This window comes from Enoplosus armatus, chromosome 6, assembly GCF_043641665.1.
Source record: "Enoplosus armatus isolate fEnoArm2 chromosome 6, fEnoArm2.hap1, whole genome shotgun sequence".
Lineage (NCBI taxonomy): Eukaryota > Metazoa > Chordata > Actinopteri > Centrarchiformes > Enoplosidae > Enoplosus > Enoplosus armatus.
This window is the reverse complement of record NC_092185.1, coordinates 26,278,422-26,291,943: the sequence shown is the minus strand read 5'-3', so window position 1 is coordinate 26,291,943 and position 13,522 is coordinate 26,278,422. Positions and strand designations below refer to the sequence as shown.

Here is a 13,522-nt window from a genome sequence, read left to right as displayed (position 1 = left end):
AAACCCTGGGTGACCCCCGACATTAAGGCCCTGCTGAATGAGAAGAAGAGGGCCTTTAGGTCGGGGGACAAAGAGCAGCTGTCCAAGTCTATTACTGTTGCAGCTAACAGTGCAACCGACCCAGAATATACAGAATTCACCAGGCTGCATGTTGAGGATCTAGTGGGGGACATCCAGAAGCGGCTCCGGCAACATATAAGGAAGGGCAAGGAGAGAGCTACAGGAGGAAACTGGAGGAACATCAGGGATGTCTGGAGAGGACTTAAGAAGATCTCTGGACATGGAAAAGATGTCATCTACCTACTACACAGATCCCTTTCCCACCTGGAAAACCTGGACTTGTCCAGCGCCTTCAACACCATCCAGCCAGCACTGCTGAGGGTGAAGTTGGAGGGAGCGGGAGTGGACCGTCTGTATAGTTGTGACATCACAACCTTACGGAAGTCCTGACGGCTCGTTTAAAAGGCGCAGTGACTGAGTACGGGCTGTGTGCGTTTCTCTGTGGACTGTGGAGTGTTTTGATACTTCCACAGTATTTATACAGGACCTAGAGCTGCTTTATAGTCAAACAAGACATGGAACCTTCTACAATACGGGATATTTAAAGCTGCACTAACCAATATTTTCACAGTAACGATAGATAAAATTACTATGTGTAATGTTTGAAGAATTACTCAGAGTGACAAACCCACAGAGAACTATCGCCAACTCTGCAGTCCCCCTCAGCACTCGCCTTTTTAGCCCCTTTGAGCTCATTGTTTTGGTTTTACAGCTCACAACTTTACTGTTTTGGTTCACTCTCAGCTCTTATCAGGCTTGTTTTCCAGCAGCAGGCAGCCGTTTTCAGTGGAAAAAGCTCTGGTAAAGCAACTGTACACTACCTGCACAGCAGTAAACAGCAGATAGACACAGTTAGCATCAAGCTGGTGAGCATAGCGGAGCACTTAGCAGCTAAAGAGGCAGGTATTTTTCTCAGGAGTTAAAACCAGAGTGAACCAGAGCTGAAGGAGAGTGAATGTTGGACTTAACATTTTGTCAGCTGGACACAGCCACACCTCTGACTGAATGCTAATACTGCTCTGTAGTCTGCTGGAGGTGTAAATACTCAGTTGTTCAACATATGGTGATAACATGTATACATCGTTTTCCTATACCAGGGTGGAACCTCAAACTCACACCATATCTCTTTCTCTGGCATCCACAGATATTTAGAAAGGGTGAAAGTGAATTTTCTAATCGTCTAGATGGAAGCAAATCATAGCCATAATAATCTGAATCTTACAGGTAACTGAATTGTGAAGTGTAACTGATACTAAATACTTGATATTGGCATTTAAATCGTGACAATAAATTAAAATAATAGCACTGAAATATGTGACTTTAAAAACCATTGTTGGCATTCCTCTCCTTGAGATTCCCAGAGGGTACTTTCAAGTGGGGCCATTCTTTACTTTTTAATCAATTTGTTTTTACCGCTTTATTTATCGTAATCATGGTCAAAATCTCCAAGGGTCTACACAGCGGTTGCAGACTACACTACCAAACATGTAGATACAAAACTAAATATAACAACACATAAACATGTTAAATATATACCTATCATGGAAAATTGGTGTTCAAGGAGACAACTTAGTTAGAATAAGTCTCTGGGTCGGGAGTAAAAGGGGGGCAACCCAAAAATACTGCGATACAGGGACTCGATTCTAACGCCTTCTTGTATACAGTATGTGTGTAAAAGCCTAAAACACCCAGGGATCGGCATGAACAAAACATAATGGTGGTTGGACTGAGATGACATCTTCCTTAAAGGTCCCATATTCTGCTCATTTCAGCTCTATATTTTTATTCTGGGACTCCACTAGAGGAGCTTTGCAGGATTCACAGTTCAAAAAAGTCCTTATTTAGACAAACTGTATAGTTGTGACATCACAACCTTACGGAAGTCCTGACGGCTTGTTTAAAGGCGCAGTGTCTGAATACGGGCTGTGTGCGTTTCTCCGTGGACTGAGCATTTTGATCCTTTCACAGTATTTATACAGCACCCAGAGCTGCTTTATGATCAAACAAGACACATGGACATCTCACTTTCTACTATAGGGGACCTTTAAAATTCTGCCTGACATATTTTATATCTTTGGAAACAGTGTGAGCAATGATTGGCTGCACAATGTGTGAGTTTCTGTGACCCCACCAGTGAGTTTTGGGAGGTTAAAGTGTTTAAGTGTGAAGTTCATTAAGAATAATTGTCACCATGTATTTTTTGATGTCAATCGCATTCTCTTCATTTCAATCTGTGGAAGAAAAAAATGCTTCTATATGATGTCTTTTGTTTTGTTACTGTTGTTTAATTACGTTAAGGATTTACAGTTTGCATCTATTGCAACTAATACACTCCACAGCGTGCATAGATCGCCACTTGTTACTGTTTTGAGTTTGTTTGTTTTGTTTTTCTTCTGCTCCTTCTTGGCAAATGTGCGTTGTGCTGTATTTCATGTGACTGTAAAAGGCTGTATTTCATGGCTTTAAAAGTTTAAATAGAAATACTCATAAAATTGCACTTGGGATTAACTCCTCATAGCTTAGACGATAACTTCTTTGTCTTCCCCCTTCTCTGAGAATAAGGAGCAAAGTCCCTGTTTGTTCAAGGCTGAAACATTTTATCAGTTAGTCCTCATGTCCTCACGAAGCAGTTCCCTCCCAGAGAAAGACGGATTGCTCTGGCCCGAAGTAAGAGGGGGAGTCCCTCTTTGTGTTTCCTGGACAATGTTTTCTTGATGATGCAATTTCGTCCTAAAAAAGGCTGCAGCTTTGGAACATTCTGCTTATGAGGCAAGACTTTGAGACTGTCAATCATTACATACATTTAGGCCTTAAGTGACAAAGGTCTCTAATATTGTGGGTGGGGCTTATGACTCTTTGTCTGCTGGGAGTAAAGGAGGAAATAGTGTGACATGGTCATAGAGTCAGATGATAGAGGCGTCAGATACGTCTTATATGTGTACTTTTAGAGGGCGACCTGGAAAGTTGAGTGATGACCGTTTTTAGCCAAGTGTGGATGAGCTCCAGGTTAACATTAGACATATGGCGTCAACATTACAAAGTAATCTACCGGGATTGTGCGCACACCGGCTGCGTTGTTACACAGTGGTCCCATTGAAATGAATGAGGGGGGGGGGGCTACATTCACATTAGGTATGAGATGAGGGAATAATGACTTCATGACGAGCTCACCCTATTCTACTGCAGTCCATTACATGTGGAACTTGAAAAGACCTTTTCCGTGGACATGTTTACACACGGCGCAACATGCTCTGAAATTGATTTTCACCGAGTTAGGCCTCTGTTCTATCGTCTGAATTTTGAAACCAAATTGTTTGATCAAATCTCAGCGTGTACTGGACTGCATCATATTGCCAGGTGTCTGTCGCAACAGATGTACTGTACATGAGATTACGGAGAGACCCTAACTTTCACCCCTTCATTCAGGTCGCTTAAAAGGTGTAACAGGGACACATTAATAAGTATCGAAGATCAAAGGAGAGCTGTGCGTTTTGAGCATAAAGTGTGTTCATGGTGGGAAATATTAATGAAGTATGATTGATATATTGCATTCTGGACTATTTAGGCTGTGTAAGTGTGCAGTCTTGTCTCTGGCAGTTGCTCTGCAGTCATTTGTTTGAAAATGTGTTCGGTAGTATGCAAGCAGCAAAGCACAATATGAACTGAAATGGTGACTACGCTCTCTTCTCAAGTCATTTTTTTTTAGTATTTTTTTAGCTGTCCGCTGTCTAAAGACTTCTACAGCCTTCGCTCCTCTGTGTGCTAATCGCTAACTGAAACCCCTCTCTTCCTTAAAGGCCGCTAAAACATATATAAATATTCAACATCATGAGATCATTTTTCAAAAAACTATTGGGCTCATATAAAGATATGAGTCACACGACATACTGTTGAGAAAGGCACCCGTTCCGAGGAGCAGCCTACACGCTGAAAATGGCCCCGACACTATTTTGCAAGGGCACCGTCGCTGCATCGACGATTGTGATTGGTTTAAAATAAAAACAAACAAGCCAGAGCAAGTTCCCCCCCCCCCTATCTCAGAACGACTACGTGCAAAGTTTGGAGACAGGTCTGGCTATGTGAGACTAGGACTAGTGGCTTTAGCTTGGGCCAGTAAAAATGAAGCAAACACACAACATAGCCCCAGAAATAATATAAACAATGATATAAGAACATCACCAACAGGCTTTTAGATCTTCTTATCAGACAGTTTGTCTTTAATTCATCTTTAAAAAAAAAAAAAAAGCACCAAATAGAGCTTAACCTGATAGAAGCTTATATCATAGGGCAATACCCTAAACATTTAAAAAAAAAAAAAAATCATACCAATATGTAGGTACAGCAATTCAGTTGTGGCTTCTCTATTCAAGAGGCATAATATTAGTACCTTCAAACGGGACCATTGTGTGGTAATGTTAATAGAGCAGCTGAATCCACAAAAACACTCTTAGAACAAACCAGTGTTTGCTGTAAAAGTTCCTGTACAAGTCAAGTGATAACAAATAATAAATACCAGAAGCAAAATAAGAGTAGTACACCTGATATCTTACTTTAGAAAATTAGTACTGCGTCATCCCCTTTTTCTAGGAGAACAGAAATACTTCCTGTATGTGTGGTTTCAAGTTCTTTGAGTCCTGTCTGATTGACAAACGGGTTGCAGAAGCTTCTAAATGACATAACTCCTCGGCTGGAGTTTCTTAAAGGTGGAAAGAAATCAGTTTCTTCAATCACTAGTCTTCCATAACCATCAGTAAAATCCCTTGTAATGCTTTAAAACAGTTCCTGTGCCTTTTTTCTGCATCTAATCCACGCAGAAAATGCAATGCGACATGTCACCATGAGCATAAAATGATCTCAAATGACAATCCAAACAATTGAGAATGGAGGTCTGATCTGCTGTCCCTCCTGACAGACTTCCCTCTAGTGGTGTAAGCCGTGCACTACGTTGCATCACATTATAACAGTGGTTTCAGCTTGGCAGTTTATAACACCTTTCAATTGATCTTTTGACAGTTTCCCACAAACTAAAAGGGTATTTTTTTTTTTTTAGCCAAATACCACAGGAGCCTCAACCTCATAGAATTTCAGATGATGTTATGTGACTACCCAACATCACAGCTCATACTGTAAACTACACTACTCACAAAAAGTTAGGGATATTCGACTTTCGGGTGAAATTTATGGAAAATGTAAAAAGTTCATGCTACAGTGATATTATATCATGAAAGTAGGGCATTTAAGTAGAAGCATGCAATGGTAATTTCTTCATCTCATTCCTCATTTCTGCTCAATGTGAATCGACTTCATGTGAAAGCTGAATATCCCTAACTTTTTGTGAGTAGTGTATATCATGGGACGTTTCCCACTGTTTTTTTTACCATTCTGTTGTCCGTTAGAGGCCCGTAGATATCAAACTACTAAAAAAAAAGTGAAGGTAAATGTAAAAATCCTTCACTGACAAGCTATTACTCATATTTCAACTGAATCAAATGCTCTTAAATGTAAGAACGGTTGGTGCGGTGGCTGCAGTGCAGACACAGAAAAGAGTGTGCGACCTTCTGCGACACACTGAATGTAAAATACAGCAATATGTATAATATGTAATGTGAAGCAAAACATAATTCAGAATGAAACTGTTAAAAAACTGTTTTCTCCAGATGCATTCGATAGGATGTCACATGTTGATCACTTGAGATGCTCAACTTTGCTCTGAACACCTCACTTATTGTTCCCTTTTGCTCTTTGGAGCATTCTTTACATGCAATTCCTAAAACGTTTAATAAATACGGGCCCAGGGATGTGCGAACGCACCAGTTAGTCTTAGTCTCTGAGGCTACACGGTTTCAGTTCGGGGAGGCGGTGTAGGTTCAGACGGGGCCCACTGGGCCTTGAAACGACACCTTGGTGGGTGCATCCAACTGTTACCCACACTTAACACAGAGCACTCTTTCTGCCATTCCTTCGGTGTCGGCTTAGCAAGGTTGTCAATGTCCCGGACGTGATGGCGTCCAGTCAGCCATCTCCTTCTGGCCCCAGCCACAGTTGATACTGGACTTCATATTAACAGTTCTCATAGACTGTTGAGTCCAGACACTCACACGCCACATCACATAAAGTAAAGCCTTGTGTGCTTTTTGTGTTTGTGTGTGTGTGTGTCAAAGATGGCCGCCCACTTCATCAGTTCAACCGGCTTCTTCTTCTCCTCTCACCCAGCAGCGTGACTGGAAGCACTCGATCAGATGTTTATGTCCCGGACATCTGTGGGTGTCGCTGAGAGGTCCTGCCCCTCAACGATGCTCTTAGTTTCCATGGTGACTGAGTGTTGCTGCTGTTGTGCCTGCCTGAGGCTGGTTGCCAGCAGCGACTCGATTTGTTCCTGACACGCCCTGAGGCAGTCCTGAGGAGACAAGAGCACAGGTTAGTTTTACTTCAGCGAGCGTGTGTGTGTGTGTGTGTGTGTGCTAATCATGTCGTGGACAGATGTACCCACTGGGTCACTCCTGATGGTCTGCGCCAGCTGCTCTGTCAGTTTCTGAGACATCATGGCATTGCCCACCATTCTCATCTGTAAGCCCTCCACTGCTGCCACCATGCTGCCTGCTGCCACCATGGACGGAGGGCTGGCTACGAACTTCACATCTGCGGAGCATCGTAATGAAACGTCAGTGTTAAATAGCTGATGACAATAAAAGAGAACCAAACCATTCAAAATTCAAACTTCCATAGTAGAATCAGCCCAGTGATGATGGGACAAGGCCAGTTATTGTTTTAGAAACTGTACTGTATTTCTTTTGTTGATTTTTCATGAAGTTTGTTGGTTTCAGATTAGGGGATTTATTGCCTCCTCAGCTTCTTTTCCCTATCGAGTTTCCACCAGTGTTTCCCATACATAGGCTCTACTTAGGTGGCCCGCCCAGGTACATAAATTCGACCCCCCCCCCCCTCGCCCCCCAAAGTTAGTACAGCTGACCTGTCATCAGATTGGTCAGTACATGTCCTATATGTGTCTTCTCTAACTTCCCAAGTATGTATGAAAACAAACTTCCTTATGTCAACCTAAAGCAAATATGAAATGATTACAAGCATTCCACCATTTCTCATATTTGATGTTTTAATGAACACTGCAGCTGCAGGATGGCCTTAGCAAAGCGCCTCAGTTGAAGTGGCTGTCTTTGTAGTGCTAACTGGAACACCACCCAAGACAAATGTCACCCCCTTATTAAAAAGACGGCCATGTGTGTAATGTAGACCCATGCATACCTGTGGCACACAGCGCCACAAAGGTCTGAGCGTGCTTCCTGAGTATGGGCCTGCTCTCTCTCTTGACGGGCAGCTGGGACAGGAAGTGGTCGATGAAGTCGAGAGGGGTTACCGAGGCCAGGTCCCACTTCAGCTTGCTCAAAACCAGCAGCTCCATTTGCTGTGAGCGGAAGAGGACACAGGAACAGGAGGCCAGGTTCAAGTGTGATCCAAAACAGACAGATGCAGGGATTAACATTAATATTGCGATGGATTTTTTGCGGTCTACTTGTGGAGTCATCAAAACCTAATAGGAGTGTTGGTCAAGGATATTTTAGCCTTGTGATGGGGCAATAGGAAAAAGGTCAGGAGGTTACTAAAACCATCCTCTAAAAAGGACCATAAAACCCACAGCAATATTGCCCGTAGCTGCTGAGAAATCTTGATCTGAGCAAAAGCATGCAGACCTGATGCCATACTGTTTCATATTCACGGTGTTATAGTGTCCCTGCTAAGTATTTCATCGCGACGGTCGCTACTGAATGACCTACCAGCAGCTGAGTGAGTGTGACAGAGTTGTCCGTGTAGATGCAGAGTTTCTCAGCGGTGAGTGGGATTGTCTCCTTCAGTTTGGAGGCCAGGAACATACAGGAAGCTCCCAGTAACTGCAGATGGGTCTTCTTGGTGGGCTCCACCGACAGGAAGCGGTCCATGTAGTTCATAGCCAGCGGGAAAACCTCCTCCTCACACTTCTGCTCCTCACACACCTGCACGGACAAAAACCAGACGACAATGCTGCCGTTTTCAACTCACTGTCGCCATTATCAGTTAGATTAGTGCAAGTCACAGGGGGCTGCCGGCTCGGATTGTAGTGCCACGGCAATCCCTGGCCTAAAATTTGGAGAGAAGATTTTGAACAAATTTGGTATCAGTTTCGGCAGATGCCCACAGTTCCGGTCTGTGCATCCCCCTATGACACCTACATGCTTCATTGTGTGCACAATTCATTCATACTGCACACACACTGCATGCGAAAGGCCTCAGCAGTGATTACAATGATGTCAACATGGCGTAGTTTGGTCATTTGCGGTCAAGACAATGAGAAAAATCAAGAAATCCACACAAACATTTCACAAAAATAACCAGACCCAGTTCACTGATTGACAGAAAATGTATTGATTAGGATAATAATTTCAGTCAATGACCAACTAAAATGAAACATTAACGTGAGGATTTGTTGTTAGTTTTTTTTTTGTTGTTTTTATTTCGGTTTCATATCATTAAGTGAAAGTAAGAAAAACAGGTTAAAAAAAGGTGACGATGTCAATGTGTTTAAGACATGTTAGCTATAGCTCCGTGGAAACGACACACAGCGTTAGCAGGACCTGAGAAAACCCCACGAGAGCACCTCAAAGTTCCTCGCGAAGCCCCCCCCCCCCCAACACAAAGGCAGCGCGTGGTCGGCGTAGACTGTCAGCACGCAGCATTTTACAAAAATATATTTTTTTAAATATTCTCCGGTTGTTTAATTTACATACGTATTGTCGTCCGTGCGGTTGAACGGGCACGCGAGCGCACGGAAATAGTTTATTCAAGCAAAGAAGGAGTCGGTAAGGGTTTGTTGACGCCATGATCCACTTTGTCAACTCCGCAAACGACTTGTGATGACCATTTTGCCACACGGCAGCGTCATTTCTGATTTCTTAACCGGCTACGACGGTGTTACAAAAACGCACGTTATCGACAAGTATCGTGCCCACGGTGAAGCTGTTGTTATGCCTTTGAAAGCCAATCCAGTTGCTCCAAACTCCATCGAAAAGCACCGCTGAAAATCCAAACATACTGCTCGTTTGTTATCGGCGAGGCGACATTACATGTAACTTGTCAAGTTTCTGGTCTTTAGGGCTGGAGCTTTGATTCGGCATCCATTTCGTTCACCTTTGGAAGAAAAAAAAAAATTGCATACACCTTTTATTCGCCTCTGTCCACTCCACAAAATCAATAGCGGTGCTAGTGGGCAGTCTGAATGTATTCCTAAAGTTGCGGTTTGTCAGTCAAGTCACACATATTGTAGCTTGTACGCCGAATACACCAGGAGCTCTCAATTACTCACAAAAAAAGACAAGACATTAGTGCACCACGCACATAACTTCGCAGATAAGCAGAGGAACTTTGAAATACCAGTTCGGACAACGTGATTCTTCTTCGTACAAAAACACGCAACGTCATTATTGGCTTTAACTCACCTCCAACATCCAGGTGGCCACTATCCTCCTCATGTACGGGGCTATCTCCCTCTGGACGCATTTGAAGTAGTTGGGAGCAGGGAGGTACTTGTCTTCTGCCCGCAACAGAGCGTGCAGGACCCGGTCGGTCAACAGGTTGGAGTCCCGGTAGGCCCTCCGGATGGCAGGCCTGTCCCCCTCACAGCACAACAACTGAGGTTCCATTTACTTCGCCCTGCCTCTAGCACTCTGCGTCTGTTTCAGCTATTTCCTTCTTGCCACTGCGGTGATGCGCCTTAAAATAAGCTTCGACTTGGCTAACTCGAAACAAATTACGAGCCGCTCCACATTTTGTACACAAAACCGTCTTCCAACTTTCTTTTGACTTGTTACCTCTAGTTACAGGTTGAAATAACCTTAGTTACGGGAAATGTAGTAAATTGTATGCTTCCCAGTTTGTCTCCGTTGTGTCAATGGCTTAGTTTAATTCCTTTTTCCGTCGGGTTATAAGTTGCTCTCTTTTGTTACACAAGACGGACTTACAGGACACACCGGAGGAGCAGCGCTCTTCGCACCGGCAGAAGGAGGCAAGTTTACAACCGACACCCCACCGCTGCGCCGCTTTATCAGCGCACCCGCGTCAGACCAATCAGCATGAGATGATACCACGTCCGGCCACAGATTTCAAAATAAAAGTGCACAATAGTTTCATCAATCGCCGAAGCGCACGTCAAAACACTATATTTAAAGGGTCAATTCACCCACATTAGTTTACAAAAAGACCTACTTTCCAGCTACATTTAGAGATAGAGTAAATATAATGTCATTTCTGTTGCACAAATTATTGAGACGTTACACTGGAAAACCGGATCCAGGTTTTGGGATATTTCATAGGCCTGGACTGGTGACTTTCGTTTATTAGACGTATGTTGTTTTCACTCACCTACGAATATGATGGGAAGTCGTCAAGAATGAATGTGTATGAAAGAAATGTCTTTTATTGTACCTATTGCCAATTAAACTAGGAAATGTACTGCTCTTACTTTAAAACATGTGTTTCCGGTGTTAGAGCTGGATTTCGCTAACTTGATTCTGAACGTAAACACACGCACACACGGAGCGAGAGAGAGAGAGAGAGAGAGACTAACAAAATATTAAAAATAAATAATAAGTAGTCTTTAATTCCCCTAAAAAATCAAGAGGGCGGGTATTACGCAGAAAGCAGCTGGAACATAAAACTATAGTAATATAGTCATTTTTAGAATCTTTGATTGATGTTTTGATGAATAAGGTGCGAGGTTATTTTTGGCTTTATAAATAAGAAACATTTAAAAAATTAAAACAATTTGGCAACTCTTAGCAGTAGCATTAAAAAGACACCACAACGGATAGCAGAATCACACACAAAGTTTTCAAAGACTTAAGTCTCTTAGTCCAGATAGCAAAACTCTGAGCGCAATTTATCTCTTTCTACATGCAATCGTACGAGGAACCTCTTCATTGGTTAGGGTTGAACCAGCCAAAGAATTTGGGTCATGCGGCAAAAATGGAAACACACAATTGTCATATGTTTTTATTTCATTGAAGGACATTTCAGGAATGTGTTTCAGTGGTTTAGGACAACGCACTTTGCTGCTGTGTTCTTCATTCACCCACTCTCCTTTCCTTTCACTTGATGGAATGAAATATATATATTTCAACATTGCTCCCAAACAGTTGAAACAAAAACTGAACATTAGAACCTTCATGATAGATAGGATTTATTGCTGTACTGCAGCTCTTTCTGTGTGAAGTTTCCATGTTCTCCTTGTCTCTGTATTGTTTTCCTCCGGGTGTTTTGGTTTCCTTCCACTGTCCAAAGACTGTGAAAATAGTCCCCGACACATGCACTATTTCCCCTTATTCCAGTAGGAGAACAGTACCGTGGCCAGCTGTTCCAGGAAATTAATGAGCCATTAGTTCTGTGACTCCTGTAAACGATATCCTTAATGTTACTTAACATAGAAACATGGGATTCTCCTGGATAATGTAAAGATCCAATAAGTTACTGCATATACTTGGATAGGCTGCATGGTGGTGCAGGGGTTAGCACTGTCGCACGGGAGGTAGAGCACACACACATGTCCAAGTGTCCTTGTGCAAGACACTGAACCCTAAGTGCCCCTGATGGAGGCCAGAACCTTGCATGGCAGCTCGGTCACCGTCGGGGAGTGAATGGGTGAATGAGACCTGATCTGTAAAGCACTTTGGGAACCGTTAAGATCGAAAAGTGAAGTCCATTTATCATCATAAGTTTTAATTCTTTCAAATTAGTTTCGGAGCAGTCGTGTTTTGTCCGTCATTTTGGCATGAGTCTTGGCTGCCATTGCCATGGGGTCAAAGAGGCAGTTGCAAATTCAAAATACTTCAAAAATGACCGCACGAAAGATGCCGCCATAGTTGCTGAATTTATCCAAAAGTGGCCCCGAATTTAAAAGTGAAAGTCACATAATACCATAAAGTAAGAATACTCTGTCATGGAAATCCCAGCAAATATAACTTTGCACAAATCCAACCCGAGAGGTCAGTTCAGAAGAATATTGATGGAAATTGGTATCTGATTTGCCAGAAGAAAAGATACAGACAACCAGTCCCAAACCCTCATAAACTTGATCCTGATGTGTCAGTCATTGTGATTGCCCTGCCATATGATGACAGCGAGGACTTGAATGAAAATAAAAATTAAATTGGTCTGTAATGTGATCCTGTACCAGAAGTCGTTGGGAGTGCTGAGAATGCCAGCAAGAGGACCCTGCCCAGGAGTGGTGAAAGCCACCTTTGGTACGGCGGAGAATACGGTAGCTGTCTCCACAAAAATTGAAGAGTAACAACCGGTTAAAAAAGATTTTCTTGAGATCAGCCAAATCCCATACTGGTAGGATTCTTGAGCCCAACTTTAAAGTGCTTCTTCAGGAGAAACCGGCCAAAAGGAACTTCTATATCTCTGGGAGCGGCCGACTCGTGAAGTGGATGAACCCCAAAGTAACTGCAGCTTCACCTGCAGGTGGGAGAGGCTGAGGAGGATCTGCACAGCCGATCCTCTTTATTTGTCCCTGGTATGTTGCAACATTAATGGCTGGACCAGAGCCATGTAAAGAGAGAGTCGCGTCAACGGAAGTTTGAAATGCTTAATCGTCACGTGGACTCGAGATAGTTCCAGGAAGTTCTTGACGGGCCATTTGAATGCATTAATACAGAGAGACGGAACTGCGATTTTTGGTAATTAGTCATCAACAAATGCATTAATTTACAATATTTATATAGCACACCTACATGTGTATGTAGTTACATCAATATGTAGAAAAACGTGCTAATATTTTGAGGATTAGTGTGAAGTTAGTGTGAGTTACCTGCCTTGTTGATATATTTTAGGCTAACATTATCTTGGTTAAAGAACGTGTGGCTGTTGTTTATTGCTTTGAATTATTATTATTATTTTTTTAAATTATGTTCTTAAACCTTTATGGTAGTCAAGAGCAATCACATCCTCATGTTTATTGATATATTTAGAGGGAGGGGGAATTGAAGGAATGATTCAAAATTCAGGTTTGGTTTAATGTGGGCCTAAGCAATCTTAATGGCTTTATGACAAATGCAATCATGACTTTCAGACACAACAGAAGGAGACCGGCAGATTACTTATCAATAATTGTCAACTGACTGGGTCAGTGGACTAGCAGCAAGCGGCAGCATGACGATGTCAAGTGTGTTGTCTTAGAAAATCCATTGCAAATAAATTGAAGGACCTTGATGCACTGACCTATAACATCATTGGTCATCACCATGCAGCACTCCTGACATGCATCACTGCAGTGTGATTCCTTAAAAGGATGACTTATATTATGTATTACATATTCAGTATGATCCCTTATGTAATATGGCAATAATGCACATTTAGTGTGATTCCTTATTGCTGGCTCATTTGAAACATACCTTGTTATATTTTCAATCTCGCCACT

General features: G+C 42.5%; 1 protein-coding gene across 2 annotated transcripts; it reads right to left on the bottom strand.

Annotated features, from left to right (window-relative positions):
- Window positions 1-6,262: 6,262 nt before the first annotated feature.
- Window positions 6,263-9,752, bottom strand: LOC139286540 (G1/S-specific cyclin-D1-like). 2 transcript variants are annotated; one of them, XM_070907366.1, is made up of 5 exons: window positions 9,546-9,752; window positions 7,851-8,066; window positions 7,321-7,480; window positions 6,551-6,699; window positions 6,263-6,457 (listed from the first exon to the last, which is right to left on the bottom strand). In XM_070907366.1, exons 1-5 carry the CDS (start codon window positions 9,747-9,749, stop codon window positions 6,296-6,298), a joined length of 891 nt encoding a protein of 296 aa, XP_070763467.1. In that variant the 5' UTR covers window positions 9,750-9,752; the 3' UTR covers window positions 6,263-6,295. The 2 variants fall into 2 exon arrangements, with proteins under 2 accessions (XP_070763467.1, XP_070763468.1); XM_070907367.1 differs by having other exon boundaries at window positions 9,567-9,593.
- Window positions 9,753-13,522: the final 3,770 nt, after the last annotated feature.